This window comes from Gastrolobium bilobum, unplaced genomic scaffold (genome assembly GCF_033153095.1).
Source record: "Gastrolobium bilobum isolate Gb01-03AN ecotype WA unplaced genomic scaffold, APGP_CSIRO_Gbil_v1 utg54612, whole genome shotgun sequence".
NCBI classification, from domain to species: domain Eukaryota; kingdom Viridiplantae; phylum Streptophyta; class Magnoliopsida; order Fabales; family Fabaceae; genus Gastrolobium; species Gastrolobium bilobum.
This window is the reverse complement of record NW_026899184.1, coordinates 8,204-27,035: the sequence shown is the minus strand read 5'-3', so window position 1 is coordinate 27,035 and position 18,832 is coordinate 8,204. Positions and strand designations below refer to the sequence as shown.

At 34.5% G+C, this 18,832-nt stretch overlaps 1 protein-coding gene and 1 non-coding gene across 2 annotated transcripts; one reads left to right on the top strand and one right to left on the bottom strand.

Annotated features, from left to right (window-relative positions):
- The first annotated feature begins 8,604 nt into the window (after window positions 1–8,604).
- LOC133288019 (uncharacterized) lies at window positions 8,605–12,421 on the top strand. Its single transcript, XM_061485712.1, has 4 exons — window positions 8,605–9,196; window positions 10,611–11,077; window positions 11,207–11,812; window positions 11,867–12,421. Exons 1-4 carry the CDS (start codon window positions 8,605–8,607, stop codon window positions 12,419–12,421), a joined length of 2,220 nt encoding a protein of 739 aa, XP_061341696.1.
- Window positions 8,974–9,080, bottom strand: LOC133288022 (small nucleolar RNA R71). The gene has a single exon (XR_009748322.1). It is a non-coding gene; the product is annotated as a small nucleolar RNA R71 (small nucleolar RNA).
- Window positions 12,422–18,832: the final 6,411 nt, after the last annotated feature.

The following is an 18,832-nucleotide window of genomic DNA, read 5'->3' as shown; positions in this document are numbered from 1 at the left end:
GGGAATGACTCATCAAGCTCCAAGGCACCCAAATCACCCACAAACCCTCAAATCTCCCAAATTTTCAAAATGTAAAGGGTGAAATATCTCCCTATACAATGACCCCCAACAAGATCCAAGCTATGGGTTTTGTAGAGGAGGAGATTTAACACACTTTAGGCTTTTGAATCACTAAGATTGGTTAAGGTTTGATGGAGCTAGGTTTTCTCTCTCTCTCTCTCTCTCTCTCTCTCTCTCTCTCTCTCTCTCTCTCTTCTTCTTCTTCTTCTCCTCCTTCCTTTCTTTCTTTCTTGCTGTTCGACGGGTTGGGGGGGAAGAAATGGGTTTTCTTTGTTTGCTTCGTCACTTAACATAAGTTAAGTGGGTATTGGTCCATCTATCTATTCCACTCCATTCACCACCAAACTTTACCCATAGGTCTGGAATATTTTTCTAGAAGTATTTACATTTTTATTTTTATATTTTGGGTACTTTTTCCTACACCCATTTATACCCCTTAATTTTCACTGAGTACACTTTTTATCTCAAAAGTGACCCCAAATCACTTAATTAGGCCCTATACTTAATTTTACTTACTAATACATGCTTAATTACTTAATTGAAAGTAATTAATTAAATTATTTAAGTTAGGGGTGTTATATTCACTCCACCTTTTTAGCGATTTTGTCCTCAAAATCGACAAAATCACTCGTTCAATCATCTATGGATTTATCGGAGAACTCTTCTTGTGTTCCCGAAGTTACCCTATTAATCAGTTCCTCTTTTCCTCATCATCTTATCATAAGATGAAATATTTCATTCATGATTCAATCTATGTTTTATAATTAGGTGATACTAATATGTTCAAGCACTTTTATCTTTTATTTTCCTCAAGGGTCATACCTATTCACTTGATATTTAACCCTGACCTTCTGCGGTCCTACTAATAACCTCATATAAAATCTCATCTAATGGAACTTCCAAGAGAGATCCGCTACGGGCTGTTTCTCTTAGGTCTCTGACCACAAGGAGGTCCCGAAGGCTAACTCCAAGGGAAGTTCCCCTCAGTATAGACCTTCAATGAGAATTCTCAATCTCATAGGATACTATCCTCATGGAGGTAATACTACCACTTCCAAGGAAAGGTCAATGCATACAACTTATCATCTTTTAGCAATCCTACTAATAAAGATTTGATTTGCGATTTAAATTAAAAAAATAAATAAAGATTTGATTTGTGTTTGATTCGTAGTCTGAAATTAAAAATAAAATCATTCTTCCTTAAAGATTTAGAATATTTGTTTAATTATTTCCTTTATTAGTACAGATTTTTCAAATTGATTTTTGAGTTTAAATCACAAATCAAATCTTTATTTTGTTTTCGTTATTAATAATAATTGTTATTTTTAATTTAAATCACAAACCAAATTTTTTTTACAATAAAAATAATTTTTTTTTTAATTTAAATCACACATCAAATCTTGATTTATTTTTTATATTAAATCACAAATTCAGAACTCAGAGGCTTCTGAGTTTAAAAATGTGACACGTGTCAACACCTAACACGTCACCAATCACGTCTAAATTGAGTTTCAATCAAGAGGCAATCACGCCTAATTTAGGTAATTTTATTTTTGAAAAACATTCATAAGCCATCATTAATTTCAGACCACGAATAATAACCCAGAAGCTTATAACATTAAGCATTAATTTCAAAAATAATATCCTTCTTTCTTAGAGATTTAGAATATTTATTTAATTATTTTCTTTATTTCTACAGATTTTTCAAATTTATTTTTTAGTTTAAATCACAAATCAAATCTTTATTTTGTTTTCCTTATTAATAATAATTTTTATTTTTATTTTTAATTTAGATCACAAACCGTAATTTTTTTTATAATAAAAAAATTATTATAAAAAAAATTTAAATCACAAATCAAAATTTTATTTAATTTCTTATATTAAATCACAAACCCAGAACTCTTTCTGGATTTAACCGCTCTTATAATACTATTCTTGTAAATTTAAATTGTGTTTGTGAGAATAAAATATGCCAAATGAGATGTCATTGCGTAGATCTCAAAAAGTTATGTGGAATCAAAAAATGAATTACCTGATTTGGATACCCGAGTCAAAAGTTATGGCCTTCAGAAGTTTTATGATTAAATTATTATTTTTTTTGAAAAAAAAAATATGACACGTGTCAACACCTGATGAGTGACGCCTAAATTAGGCGTGATTGCCTCTTGAGTGACGCCCAATTTAGGCGTGATTGGTGACGCCCAAATTAGACGTGATATTGTGCAATAAATATGTAATTATTTTTAAAGCTGTAATAAATGCATAATTAATTTATTAAAAAGCATTAAATTAATTTTTTTGCCCCATATTTATAAGAAAGAGGAAAGTATTACCTCCTCCCGCACAATATTATCCTTTTATCCTATCACACGGAGAAAAATATTATCCGAATTTAGTTAGTTTTAAGAAATGACGATGCATGCATGTATTATCTTATAATATTGTAAAAATATAATTGAGGGTACCTCAAAATAACATAGCAGAAAACATTAATTTTTAAAATCCCATAATGAGGGTTCTATGCTTGAGTTGCGTAGCGCTTGTCTTAGTAAGAAAAAAAAAATATCATATCACTTTTTTTTGAATTCTAATTAATGGTTAAATTTATTTGTTATTAACTAAGATTGAATCACATATATAATATTACACTTATGCCTAATATAAATCTAAAATATCAATGAATGCAAGTCAGTAAAAGTTTTAAATTCAAATATGCTAGGGTTCTCTCGAATTCTCTTGGAATATCTTTTCCTTTTTCTTGTTATTTTACAGTTCTTCTTCATGTGATCTGTTGCTGTAATCTTGCTCTATTTTACTGTTACGAGTTGTATTTCAGTTGAATCAACTATTATCAATATAATTTTCCATGTCTTCTTCTTCTGTAACCTTTAATTCTGGTTGGACCCTAACAGACTCCCTTAGCAATAAAAGGCAAGTTTGTAGCAGGTGAAAAGGGAGAAAAAAAAAGGAAGGATTACAAATCTACTGCAGGAACAAATTAATATTATAAGCATCTTGCAGCCATAAATTTGAAGCAGGAAGCAACCACAAACGAAATCAATAACTATACCATGTATAACTTTACAAGAAAGCCCAAACTAGACACCGAATGAAGTCATTTACAAGCATCATTACATTTAGGTTTAGACATTGCACATGACCTTTAATACCTTAAGGCAAAGTAACTGTTGGCTAAACCAAAGAATGCAGATGAATCTGCTTATTGACTAGGCATCTCTTGCATTAAGATTATAAATAAAGCTACAATATCTCTAAACCTTATTGGTATCCAACAAGGGCGCAAAAGATGAGAAACAATTTCCCTATCAAAGTATAACCAAATTTAATAACTTAGCTAGGTAATAGATCCTAGAACAGAGTAATAGATCCTAGAACAGATCTAGAATACCCATTTGTTTGTCACAGTTAATCCTCCTAACAAAACAAAGACATAATTGAAAGTTTTAAAAAGTGGAAACTTTTCACCCACATCCAATATACTGATATGTTAATCCATGAGAAATTATCTCCACAAAATATGCACAGGAGCCACAAATTTATTGAGTGTAAATTTGTGGCTGAAAATTTGAACTTGCTGTTTGTCCAAACAGCTTAGTCAACAAGGTAAAACACTATCCACTATAATCAGATTCCTACAATGTCGTTCGGTAATAACAAAGATCCAAATCCTGCTTCTATGCAATATAGATCAGCTCCCAACACAGAAAAAAAAAACATATCTAAAAAAGTAAAATTTCAAACAAAGTCTAATTTCATCTCGCACCACAAAAGAACACAAACACAACACAAGACTTCGAATTGACTCAATCATGACCAAATTTCAACAAAAAAAAAGAAAAAAAAAAAAAGAAAGAACGAGAAATGAATACCATTGCGTGATTGATAGATTGATCAGATCAAAATCTCGCGGTTGGTGAAAGATCTTTGCAATAGCGAATGATGAAACCAAAGGTATAATAATTAATAATAATAATAATAATAAGTAGCTGAATCTACGAAATGAAAACTAAGATGCGTATTGTTTTTATACAGTGGTGATGAAATTGAATTGAATGGAATAATGGAAAAAGCTTAAAGCCTTCTTCAAATTTTCAGCCACAAATATATAGTCCAATTCTATTACAGAATCATAATATCCAATTAAAGATGAGCGTGTAAATTTAATAAGGCAGCAGCGGCTCAGTAGTAGTGGAACGGAAAATCGGCACCCATCGCCCAATCCATTGAGTGATACGAGCCTCTGGATTTGCTTGCTATAATTCTTCACCACTATCACTAATATCCACTCAGCGGGTATTATGACAGTAGTAGCTGGGGATATCAATCGGTAAAGAACAAGGGTGATTGTAATTCCAAATATTAAAATCAAAAATGAAAAAATCTTCTCCTCGTTTCCCTCGTACACCGCCAGAATCAAGATCACATATTTTAAGTAAACGGCTGCGAACAAAATGCCTACGAGAAACGGATACTGTTCATGGAATTCCTTCCCAACTTCAGAATTGATAAATACAACTAACAAAACGACATCACCGATCATCTTTGCCACGTACTCCGCCATCTTGCTCCTGGATTGTTAGAAAATAGAAGAATAAGAACAATGTTAAAGAAGATGACAACATTGCCGGCGGCGTAGGCGGCGACTTCGTTGGCGGTGAAGGCAGCGATTGTCATTCTCAGTTCTCTGCTTTGTCTTATCTCTGGTCTGCATAGCTGGAAAAGAATATACGTTGGAAACTTTGGAGTTTTTGTTCTACGTGACGAGAGTTTTCTAACCATATATCATATGCATGTTTTCGTTAAGTATTCTAAGAAAATTTCGAATTTGAATTTCAGGGTTTTATTACATGAAAGTTTAGAAAATTTCTCAAATTATTTTCAATCGATACATTGAAAACTTAAATTGCTTTGGGGCTTTTGAAAAACAAGTCTTTAGTTATCAACTATTTACACAAAAAAATTGAAATCATTTTCTATAGCGAAGGAATTTCATTCATGAATGTATTGTTACGAAATATAGGGTTCATATTATGAAAGTTTCAATTTTTCTTTAAATTGATATTGTTTCATTGATGTAAAATAAAAATTGTTTTGAGGGTTTTAGTTCCCCTATTGTTTTCCCATTGTTTTATGTTATTTTTAATACAAAATTCACGCATTTTTGTGCTAAGAAAAATTGTGATCCATAGCTTGAAAAATGATTTGTTAAACTTCCAAAAGTTCTAAAAAATCGTCTGTTTTTGAGATGGATTATAATAGATTTTAAACCAATAAAAAATCTATTAAAATAGTCAGGTTTTTGAATACCACAAGATTATTTTTTCTTTGTTTAAAATCCTGATTGAATACTAACAGATTTGGGCAGACTCTAAAATAATCTTTTAAAATCCTAATCGAATACCACATGACTTTTTTTCAATCCTTTAAAATTCTAATTGAATACTAATTGATTTTTTTGTCCAAAAACAATATATTAAAATCCTTTGAAATCCCAATCCAATACACTCTCCTTACTTTAATTTTTTTTTAAACAATGTACTAAAAAAATTATAAACATATTCAAATAGCTGAAAAAATAATATAAATTTTAAATATTTTAATATAAAAATAAAAATTTATACATTATTGTCCAATAAAGTATGATCAAACAAACATATAATGATTGTGATACTGGTGTTTCAGGTCAAGTAAATGATATTTCTAACTATAAATCAAATCAAAATTCCTTACATAGTGCATAACTAAGATAATATTAATATTGTAGGTACATAACTTATGTAAGTCAATAAGCAACAAATCACTCAAATATGCCAATTATAAAAAAAATTAGAATTTTTTTTTTTGAAATTTTTTTTACATGAACCGGGTCGGGTCAATGGTTAACTGACAGGGTCATCGATTTTCACCAAAATCGGCCGGGTTGAACTGGGTCGCACCGGGTTTGGTACTTGGCCGATCCAATGTGATAACGGTCAGATGATCGGTTCACTGGTTTCTCAGTGTGTGTGCACGTCGGGTTTAAATTTGAGTAAAACAACCTTTGTATCCTTAACTCTAACAAAAAATATCAATGTTACTAAAAAAAATTAGGGTTCATTTTTTCTACAGTTACTGCAGATAAATTATCTGCAGTAAGCAAATATGACGTCATTTTAGGATAGAAATCATGGTTTTTTTTGTTATTTTAATTTATTTCAGGGTTATAATAGTCTTTATATTTATGATTTTTTGAGATTTCAATACCAAAACGACGTCGTTTTGGGAATAAATGCAGATAACTTATCTGCATTAACTGCAGAAATATTTTTTTCCAAAAAATTATATGTAAATTTATAATTTACATTAAAAAGAATTTAAACAATGTACTAAAAAAAAATTATAAACCTACTGAAAAAATAATATATGTTGGCTAGGGTTTCAGTGGAGTAAATTAGAGAAAAATATTTACGAAACTAAGGAACAAGAGGGGCTATACATATATATACATATATATATATATACATATACATATATATATATATATATATACATATACATATATATGTTGCGTCTCATTAACTTAAGACTAAGTCAAATCAGCACCCTCATCAAATCCCACGAAGAATGGTGCTAAGAAGTGCTAAAGAAATCATGACGAAGAAGGGAAGGCTCAATATGGACCAAAGGAAGCCAAAATATTACACTTCAAGGTCCAGAAACGCACGCTCAAGCGCACAAGAGGGCGCTCAAGCGCGTGCAAGCAGGGAAAACAGCCAAACTGGGCAAGACAGGATGTTCAAGCGCGCAGATGCACGCTCAAGCGCCCTAGAAGACTCAAATTCAGACTCGAGGAGCACGCTCGAGCGCGCTCAGGCAGGCAGCAACAGCAATTTCAAGCAATTTGGCACGCTCAAGCGCCCAAACAGCATGCTTGAGCGCCCAACCACGATCCTGACAGCAAAGATTAGCAAGATTCGCTGAGATTTAATGAAGATTTGTCAGATAATGATATCGGAACTAAAGCGGAAACATATCACAGCGGATTCATGGAAGATTGAAGATAAATTGCAACAAGATTCAATATCTTAAATCTCTCACCAATCTACAAGATCATAAACGCAAAAGGAAACAAAGATGATATCAATTACAAATCTGATACGGATTATTGGGAAATTCAAGGAAGATTGGACATTCCAACAGTTATAAATAAAGAGCTTAGGGTCAGACCAAAAACCAATTCATAGAGACCAATTCATAGACCAAGCTTGAAGGAGGAATCCTGTTGCGGAGTGCTGGAACACTGAGGAACCAAGTCAACATCACACCAATGGAGGCTTGGGGTTCTCTTTTCTTTATTTTTCAATTCAGTATGTGTGAGTAGCCTTTTATGTAGTTAAGGGTAGACAGAACCCAATTGAATCATTATGTTTATGGATTAAATTGTCTCTGAATCCTTTCTTTTTATAATTGAATAAATTTATCTGTTTTTAATGCTTTCTATGAGTTTGCTCCTTATAGAATGATTTTGGGGAATTGTATGACAATAGGGATGTTGGTGCATGAACCCTTACTTGATAAATTTACCATAATCCTTGTGATCTAGGGATAGACATAGGGTAATTATGCAATCTTTATAATTCTTGATCTTCATGCATGGTTTCTTGGGAAATAATCGGAGAACTAGAGTTCTTTCAAGATCACATAGATTTAGGGTAACAAAGAATTGTTCCCTAATTAACTTAGATAAGATTGATATACAATATATTAAGAAAAGGTTCTTGATTCTTTAATTCATAACATAACGAGGATATTGGGAGAAATCGAAACATTAACTACGCTTTTCTTTAAAATCTTTAAAACATCATCATATTCTTGATTTCTTTTAAATCTGAATTTTCTTGCATGATTATTACTTGTCTTTAATTTTAATTGCTCTTCGGAAACACCATTCTCTTCATCTCAATTCTTGATTGTCCAGCTAAGATGCGATTAGCGAAACTAGTGCTTGAAATTCTGATCCTCGTGGGAACGATCTCGTACTTCGTACACTTTATTACTTTTACGACCGGTGCACTTGCCGAAGTCGCAACAAGTTTTTGGCACCGTTGTCGGGGATCGAATTCTTCAACATTAGAAGTAACTAATTACCTTTTAGATTGGACGTTTTAATTTTCTGCACTTTAAACATTCTTCAAATATATTTTCTACATTAAAAATTCTGCATCAATTTTCTGCATATTTAAATCTTCTGCATATTTAAATTTTCTGCATTCTTTTTCTGTTTTTATTTTCTATTTTCTGTTTGTGCATTTTTTTTCTACATAATTATTCATATTCTGCATTCTTTTTCTGTTTTTATTTTCTGTTTTTGTATTTTCTGTTTTTTGCACATCTTTTAAATCTTGGTTTATGCGAGGTACGGTTAATCCACGAATCTTGCAGTTTGATCCTAAGACAGAAAAGACAGAAAAGAAACTCAGAAAAAGTGCAAAAGAAAGGAAAGCGAAAGAAACATCAAGCTTGACGGAACCGAAGGAAGAAACAATGGCCGACAACAACGTACTTCAGAATCCTCGAAGGACGTTGGGAGATTACATGACTCCAACCCGAGTACCGCAGACGGCAAGCATCGTTAGACTAGCCATGGATGCTAACAACGTAATTCAAAAAGATCAGTTCGCTGGAGGAAGCACCAAAGACCCGTATACTCATCTAGAAAAAAATTTACTATACTGTGACACTTTAAAGATGAACGGGGTCTCACGTGACGCCATCTTTCTTAGACTCTTTCCATGCTCACTGAAGGAAGAAGCAAGAGGATGGTTGCGGTCACTGCCTGAAGGAAGCATCACCAACTGGGATGACTTCGCAACTAAGTTCTTAGCCAGATTCTTTTCAGCCTCAAAGATGGCAAGGCTCAAAGCAGATATCAGTGCTTTCGAACAAAAAGAAAGCGAATCTTTATATGAGGCATGGGAAAGATTTAAGGGACTACTCCGAAAGTGTCCCCATCATGGCATTAAAGCTTGGGAGAAAGCACGAATCTTCTTCCAAGGAATGACGCCAAGTACAAGAACACTGGTGAATGCTGCAGCAGGAGGATTGATGCTTCCCGGCAAGTATACCGATCGCACAAGTAATAAAGTGGTAAATAATATTCGTCTCCACAGGGATTGTGATCGTATATCAATTAATAGTCCTTTCAAGAATGGATGAGTTCAAAGAGTTTTGACAAATATTGTCAATTTGTGTGAAATCGAGAACTAAAAATAATGACTTGTTTTTGTATTTTTATATTGAGAAAAAGAACAATAAAATAAGAATTGATGTTTTGAAAATATGAGAAAAACATTGTAGCTAGAGCGCACTCACCTTATGATCCCCACTTCTTACTTTGGATTGATTTACAATATTCATTTATAAAACTACTCGGATAAATTATTATCTAAAACAATTAGTTAAATCCTAATCCCTTGGCAATTTAACCCTTTAATTTCAATTGGAATCCTAGTCTCTTAGTAACCCCTCATGAAAATTAAGCGATGAACTCTTTAATTTAGGCATCCGCAATTCAATACACATCTATTCCTAGCATGCATACGAACCGTTATCCTACCCCCTTTCAAGATGAAAACCCTAATATCCCTATCTAGGGTTCTAACCCTCAGACTATTATCAACTATTAGAATGATCAATTCTAATAAAGAAAATATAAAATACGCGCAGGATAGAGATAAAGACAATTTATATAAACGAGTAAAAGTAAACCAATCCGTCGTAACAAGGGTTCACATAGGGTTTGTGACCCTAACTACAATAAAAAGAATACTAGCCAAACATAATCATGGCTAAAATTCCAATATTTAAAAGCATAAAATTAAAGAGAAAAGAGAAGAAGAACTTGATCTCAGGAATCCTCTCGAAGCTCTGTCGTCGTCTCTCTTCAGAAGAATAGGTCTGAATACCTAATTCTGTCATGAGGATTCTATTTATATGCCTTTTTTCTTTCTTCCAAAAATACCCTTCGTGCAGCACGATATAATTTCCCGCAAACTGGCGCCAGTTGGCGCCGGTGTGGCGCCACTTTGCGCCGCGTCCCTGTCCAAATTGCAAACACCGGTACAACTTCCTCGTAAGGTGGCGCCACTTTCCTTTTCTTGGGCGCCCTTTGGCGCCATTTGCTTTGACTTTGGGCGCCACTTGGCGCCATGCTTGTTTCATTTTGGGCGCCAAGTGGCGCCATGCTATTGACATGTTTTTTTAGTTTTTCCAGAATCCGGCGCCGGTTGGCGCCATGCTGCTGTCCATTGTACTGTGATACATCTGTGTGGAGTCGCGTTTACAGGCTTTTTATAGTTTGTAATTTTCACTCTTTTTTCCTGTATAAACACAACTAATAGGTGAGAAATATTATTGGATTAGAAAGAATCAATATCATTAGCAAATATATACTTAAATTGCTCTAGTATGACTCAATTCTTATCAATTTTAACACAGAAAATCACACTTTCCAGAGGCACATCAAGGATCATTGAAAACAAAAACTCCAGAGGAAGCACTGGAATTGTTAGAGTCTTTAGCATCTCAGGAGTTCGATAATGCTCCAGCACCTCAAAGGAGAGCAGGAATCATGAAGCTTGAAGGCTATGATGCAATCTTAGTCCAGAATGAACAAATGCTGCAATTCCATAAGAAACAACAAGAACAACTTGATGCTCTCACCAAGCAGTTTGCTAATTCTCAAGTTTCTTCTACTAATAGTGCTCAAATAACGTGTGGTATTTGTGCAGGTGCTCATGCTACTGAAGACTGCAATGCACCCGAAACTAAGGATGTTAACGGAGTCTGGTACGATCAAAAGAACCAGAACAATCAGGGGAGGAACCAAAATGGAAATAACTACAATCCAGGGTGGATAAATCCTAACCAACACCCAGGGTTTAGTTACAAATCAAATCATCAGCTGAACCCTTCCCCACCAGTGCAACAACAACCTCCACAATCAGAGTGGGAGAAAGCATTTGCATAGCTGTCCAAGACAACCTCAGATTATATACAGAATTCAAATGCCTTCAGAGAAGAAACAAGAGCTTCGTTCTGGAATCAATAAGCTTCTATTCGGAACCTGGAAACTCAAATTGGCCAGTTATCAAGGCAGTTCACTGAAAGAGCTCATGGTACTTTTTCAAGCAACACAGTTGTCAATCCAAGGGAGCATTGCAATGCTATCACCACTAGGAGTGGGACAGTGATTCAGCCCATAGAGGAGCAGCCCGAAGAAAAAAAGAAGGATGGAGAAGCATCAGTAGAAGAAGAGAAAGAAGAAAAGGCAAAGGATACTATTGAAGTTGACAAAAGCAATCCTGAAAAACCCGAAAAGAAACTATTCAAGTGGGAGAAGAAGAAAGCTCTAGAAAGACAAGACAAGCCTTTCGATCTTTCCCCATATGCTCGAATCCTTTATCCTCAGAGATTAAAGAAAGAGATTCAGAAGCAACAATGTTCAAAGTTTTTAGACATATTCAGGAGATTGCAGATCAACATTCCTTTTGCCGAAGCTTTAGAGAACATGCCCAACTATGCAAGGTTCATGAAAGATCTATTATCAAGGAAACGTAAGTTGCGGGAATGTGAGACAATAAATCTGACGGAGGAATGTAATGCTATCAGCGAAAAGAAGTTACCTACCAAAGTCAAGGATCCAGGGAGCTTCAGCATTCCGTGCACTATAGGAAAAGTGGAAGTGGATAACGTCTTATGTGATCTTGGAGCTAGCATCAATGTCATGCCACTTTCCATGATGAAGAAGCTGGGGATTACTGAAGTGAAGCCGACAACGACGACAGTGCAAATGGCTGACCGCTCTTCAAAGCAAGCTTATGGCATCATTGAGGATATACTAGTAAAGGTAGTCAAGTTCATCATTCCTGTTGATTTTGTCATCCTTGACATTGAAGAAGATGCCATTATTCCTATGATTTTTGGAAGACCCTTCTTGGCAACTTCAGGTGCACTAATTGATGTACTTAAAGGTGAGCTGATCTTACGGGTAGACGGAGAGCAAGCAACTTTCAAGTTCTTTGACAAAGAAGTCCCCTCATTTGTAGCTCAACCGAAAGATCAAGTCTACTATATTGGTGAAAAGAAAGGTGAAGATGAACACGATGAGGAGTCTTCTCAAGAAAGTAAGCCAAAAGTTAAGATGGAGAAACCTGATAGCAAAGGAAAGCATGTAAAAGTCAAGTTCAAAGTTCCTGAAACTACTTTACCTCATCCATATGCAGAAGAGCACTATGGAAGGACACAATTTACGAATGATGGACCTTGGTCATCACCAAGCTCATACTTTGAACCACCATGATCATAAGTCAGGTACGTCAGGCTCGTGACGTAAAACAAGCGTTAGGGGGAGGCAACCCACCATTTTACTATTTTTAGCCTTGATTTTTTTTCTTTTTTTATTAAATTAAGAAAAATACAAAAAGATAGGAGAATGTTTTGAGACTAATGGCTATCATTGAGTGAATTTTTACAGGTGAAGAAAAGGGAACAAACAACAAGAGAGCAATTAGTTGTTTTTATTTCTCGACGCGATTTCTTTTTAGATTTAAATCTGTTGCTGAGGACAGCAACATTTAAATCTGGGAATGGGGAACGCGCAGTTCATCTAAGCATAATTGAGTAAGCCGGAGGAACTTCATGAGCACACACAGAACATCCAGCTAAAACGGGGAACTATCTCAATACCTTTCTTCTTTGCTTTATTGAATTTTTAATTTTTAGTTTGTTTTGCGCGGTTCATCTGAGCACAATTGAGTAAGCCAGAGGAACTTCATGAGCACACACAGAACATCCAGCTAAAACAGGGAACTATCTCAAAACCTTTCTTCTTTGCTTTATTGATTTTTTTTAATATTTAGTTTGTTTTGAAAAACCCCAAGCCACTGTTTTTGTGAAAATTTTAAACTTTTCTCAGTGCAAATAAATGAAAGATAGGTGGGAAATGTTAATAAGTATTTGATTCAGAGCATGATGATGCACTTATTTAAATTTTTTCATAACGAGCATCAATGTAATGATTTTCGTGATTCATTTTAAGTGATGAATTTTTTTTTGAGATGAAGAATAGAAAAATAACTGTGCATTCATAGCCGTGAGGTTCTGAGCCTAGACAGAAAATTTTTATTGAGAGTGCATTCCACTGTATGAAATACTCTAGAACTTACTTTGTTTCTTGCTTGAATTGGTATATGATATATTCTATGGATATGATTGAGGCATGTTTTTTCTTGAACTAGATGGCCAAATAGCCAACCCTTGCTGACATTCCTTAGTGAACCCCTTTGAGCCTAGGCCTGTTAATTCTTTGAAAACCTATGAAGATGAATAAGCCACTTTTCATATAAATCCTCACCTTATTTGAGATTAAATTTTAGATTTGAATTGAGGAGCAGATGTTAATTGTTGATTATATAAATTGTGATGTATGGAAGTGCAGGGAAAAAGGGCAAAAGCCAAGGAAAATAAGGTTGGTTGGAATGAAAAGAAACAAAGAAAAGGAAAATTACTCAGAAAGAGGAAAAAGAAAAGAAGTGAAAAGAAAAAAATAAATTGTTCTGAGAAAAGAGAACAACGAACAAGAGAAAAGTTCAAAAGAAAAAGAAGAATGGACTGCAAAAGAAGAAAGAAAGTTGTTTACAAATTGTAACGATTATATTTATTCCTCTTTGAATCTGGATTTTAATCTTGGAACTCTTTCTCTAAATTTTCCTTCCTTCAACCAGGCCAAGTTATAACCCTAAGCAAGACCTCTTGATTTGTGAGATATGTCACGATAACTGTGGAGAGCAAGAATATAAGCAAGCCTATGGTAGTATTGATTCAGTAGGATAAGAGTAAAACACTAACCCTCTAAACAGTTGAGTGTGAGTGAATTACATGCTTAGTGAGGGAGTGTTTCAGAAAATTTTCCTTATTCTTGATCTTAAGAAATTTTGATGCATCTTTTAACTGATGAATTATGAATGTTGTTGATTGATGTATCACTTTTTAGAATCTGAATGCTCTATAATCATGTCTCTAATTAAGTCTTTCCTGTTAAATTCCATGCTATTGAGGATTCTTGCTCCATTTTCCCCTTAGTTTTATTCTGACTGATTGTTGAGGACAACAATATTCAAATCTGGGAATGTTTGATAAACCTTTGGTTTACCATGTTTCAAGGGTAAATTATATGAGAAATATGTAGTAGAATGCATGGAATTCAAGGTTTTATAGCATATAACTCATGAAATAGGAAATTGAGCTGACGTTTTGATGATATTTGCATTTTGAAGGTAAAACCACGAAGAATGGTGCTAATAAGTGCTAAAGAAATCATGACGAAGAAGGGAAAGCTCAATATGGACCAAAGGAAGCCAAAATATTACAATTCAAGGTCCAGAAACGCACGCTCAAGCGCACAAGAGGGCGCTCAAGCGCGTGCAAGCAAGGAAAACAGCCAAACTGGGCTAGATAGGACGCTCAAGCGCGCAGATGCACGCTCAAGCGCTCCAGAAGACTCAAATTCAGACTCGAGGAGCACACTCGAGCGCCAAGGAGCATTGATATGTGTCTAACATATGGTGATTTCTAAGTAAAAGAAGCAAGGAATTAATCATAAATGTGTGAAAATAAGCTCATAAATGCAAGAAATATTGCTTATTCCTTCTCAATCATTCTCTCACTCAATTTATGCATTTTGATAGCAGGAAACACCAAAAAGAAGTGAAAGAGAGAAGTTGAAATTGCATAGTATCGCGCAAAACGCGCGAAAATGGCACGATCCGCGTGATTTTGGCAAATTACTTTCTGTTTGTCTGCGTGATCCGCGCGGATTTGGCGCAGATCGCGCAGGCGTCATGAATGCATTCCTTGATTTGTGGAGTTTGATGAAAATGGAAATTTAATCAAATTAATGAGAGTATTATGACCTGATTGAGTAGCTGGCTATATAAAGGAAGCAGAAACTCTAAAAGAAAATCATCTTTTAGCAAGGAGAAATTGGAGAGAAAGCTCTCGGTGACTGAAGATTCAAGACTTCTTCTTCTTCCGGTTTTACATTTTCATGAACTCTTTCTCATTATTTAAATTGTCAGACATGAATATGTCTGGCTAGTCTTTTATTATTGTGGTAAGGGTCACAACCCTTGATGTGAACCTCTTGTAGTTTGGTTAAATTTATATTTAATTATTTTAAATTACATTTATTTTATCCTGTTCTTCATCTTTTAATTCTTTTAGAATTGATCACTCTATTAGGATTGCGAGGGTTAGGGTTTTCAATAGAAATATTGGGATTGTAGTTCCTGACAAGGGTAAAATAACAGTTCATGTATGCACTAGGGATAGGCTACATGAACTGCAAACGTTGAAAATTCACTGGGTTAAAGGATTAACTTGAAAAAGGATTTCTAAGGGATTAGGATTCTAATAGGGTTAATAAAGTTAAGATCACTAAGGGATTAGGGCTTAACTAATTAATTAATAGATGGTGAATTGTTTGATCAATTGGGTAATTAAATATAAACATTAATCAATATTACAAGGTGGGGATCAGAAAGGTGTTGGAGTCCTTTACTGCAATATCTTTTTATATATTTTTCTCAATCTCAACCTTTTACTTTAAGTTTTCAAACTTCTTTTAGAATTGTTCACGAAATATTGAATAGTTCACAATTGTCACAACACAATTACTCTCAAAAACCTCTTTTCTTAATCCAATAAGAAAGGAATAGTTAAATTAAATTTGGTGCCTCAATCCTTGTGGGACGATATTCTTACTCACTTTTTATTACTTGGTACGATCGGTGCACTTGTCGATCTTATGCAACAAGCACGCTCGAGCGCGCTCTGGCAGGCAGCAACATCAATTTCAAGCAATTTGGCACGCTCAAGCGCCCAACAGCATGCTTAAGCGCCCAACCACAATCCTGACAGCAAAGATTAGCAAGATTCGTTGAGATTTAATGAAGATTTGTCAGATAATGATATCGGAACTAAAGCGGAAACATATCAAAGCGGATTCATGGAAGATTGAAGATAAATTGCAATAAGATTCAATATCTTAAATCTCTCACCAATCTACAAGATCATAAACGCAAAAGGAAACAAAGATGATATCAATTACAAATCTGATACAGATTATTGGGAGATTCAAGGAAGATTGGACATTCCAACAGTTATAAATAAAGAGCTGAGGGTCAGACCAAAAACCAATTCACAGAGACCAATTCATAGACCAAGCTTGAAGGAGGAATCCTGTTGCGAAGCGCTAGAACACTGAGTAACCAAGTCAACATCACACCAATGGAGGCTTGGGGTTCTCTTTTCTTTATTTTTCAATTCAGTATGTGTGAGTAGTCTTTTATGTAGTTAAAGGTAGATGGAACCCAATTGAATCGTTATGTTTATGGATTAAATTGTCTCCGTATTCTTTCTTTTTATAATTGAATAAATTTATCTATTTTTAATGCTTTCTATGAGTTTGCTCCTTATAGAATGATTTTGGGGAATTGTATGACAATAGGGATGTTGTTGCATAAACCCTTACTTGATAAATTTATCATAATCCTTGTGGTCTAGGGATAGACATAGGGTAATTATGCAATCTTTATAATTCTTGATCTTCATGCATGTTTTCTTGGGGAATAATCGGGGAACTAGAGTTCTTCCAAGATCACATAGATTTAGGGTAACAAGGAATTGAGCCCTAATTAACTTAGATAGGATTGATTGGCAATATATTAAGAAAAGGTTCTTGATTCTTTAATTCATAACATAACGAGGATATTGGGGGAAATCGAAACCTTAACTACGCTTTTCTTTAAAATCTTTAAAACATCATCATCTTCTTGATTTCTTTTAGAGTAAACACCCTTTTTAGTCCCTGGCAATATCTACGAAGTCCTTTTCAGTCCCTGGCAATAAAAAAGGATCAAATTGGTCCCTGAAAGTACAAGAAAAGGGCCACTCTGCATATTTGGGAGTTGACATAAGGACTAACATGGCCCCCTTTTTTTGTAATTTCAGGGACCAATTTGGTCCTTTTTTATTGTCAGGGACTAAAAAGGACTTCGTAGATATTGACAGAGACTAAAAAGGGTGTTTACTCTTTCTTTTAAATCTGAATTTTCTTGCATGATTATTACTTGTCTTTAATTTTAATTACTCTTCGGAAACACCATTCTCTTCATCTCAATTCTTGATTGTCCAACTAAGACGTGATTAGCGAAACTAGTGCTTGAAATTCCGATCCTCGTGGGAACGATCTCGTACTTCGTACACTTTATTACTTTTACGACCGGTGCACTTGCCGAAGTCGCCACATACTACTTTGACCCTCATAAAACCATCTTTTATTTCTTCAAAGGATGTTCGAAGTGTGCTAGATGTTAGATCGGTGCAACCCAACAACATAGTTTCAAAGAAATTGTTCTTTTAGGAATTTTTTTGCTTTAATTATCACTATTAATTTATCCTTCTTCTTTTTTTAATTTTGTTAGTGCCTATTGTATAAGTGCCTAGCCTAATTCAATGTAATTATGCATTGGAAAGCTCTGTTTTGCATGCTCATATTGAGAATATGAACTAAAAGAGAAATTGGTGGCTTTTCAATTTCAAAATATAATACAGGCATATGAAACTTTTTATCTTCTAATTAAATTTATCATAATTAGCCTTGAAACCAACATCCTTATAAAAGTGAATATTCTAGAATATTTTTTTTAAAAAAAAAAACAATTCAAAAATATAATACAAAAAAAGAAAAGAATTTCGTACAAGTAATTTTTTCCGATGAGCCCTCACGAGGCAGGGACACGACCCGTGGGTAGAGGTGCTACGACGGATCGGATTTTGAGTAGTTGTAGGCTACTGCCATTTTGGAGTGTATTTATATTGTTTCGTATTCCATTATTTTGTGGATCATGATGTCTGATTCTTTATTTTGTATATGGCATGTATATGATTTGTACATGTTTTCTGCTTTGATGCATGTACAATTATGTATCCAGGCATGTTCATATTACGATGTAGTATTCAGTTATATGCTTACATGTTGGAATTGCATACAGAGCCAAGTTATGCATGCGCCTATTGATGGGTATATTGTCCTAGATGGATATCTGGTATTTCTGAAATCATATATGGTATAAACTGTTTATCAGGAACCCTTGAGAGTAAGATTTGCAAATCCCCAGTTGTCCAATTTACAGAGGCTACTCTGCCCGATTTTCGTCTTCGTCAAATAAGAATTAAATTAGGAGATGTATGCAATGTGATATATCATGTGAAATAGGATTAAAGAAAAAAGGAAAAAGTTAGCTCGCATTTTCGAAGGTTAAGTCTTTAGCTGTTTCTGTTTAGTATCATATGTATGTTAATTGAACCGACTCGAGACGGGGATGTTACAAAAACTTACTCCAAAGGATCACACAACCAATGAATGGTTGTCTCCTAAGCTCCCATGGAAGAAAATACCATTAAACTCCTCAAATCCCCAAGTGGGTCAAATTCTTGGGAGGAAGATATCTCACTCCACAATGCTTCCCACTCAAACTAAGCTAGGATTTGCAATGAGGGAAGGATTCTCTACATTTTTGGCTTTGGAATAGATAGATTTGGTGGAGAATCAATGGAGTTAGGGTTTGAGGCTCAAAGTGGTCTCTCCCTCCCTTTTCTCTCTCTCTCGTTCCAGCCGCGTGAAGAAGAAGAAATGGAGAAGGGTTGTGAT

Coding starts and splice junctions, on each gene's coding strand:
- LOC133288019 (XM_061485712.1), top strand. CDS start 8,605: ATGGCCGACAACAACGTACTTCAGAATCCTCGAAGGACGTTGGGAGAT. Junction 11,078..11,206: donor CACAATCAGAGTGGGAGAAA/GCATTTGCATAG, acceptor CAAATTGGCCAG/TTATCAAGGCAGTTCACTGA. Junction 11,813..11,866: donor GAAAAGTGGAAGTGGATAAC/GTCTTATGTGAT, acceptor TCCATGATGAAG/AAGCTGGGGATTACTGAAGT.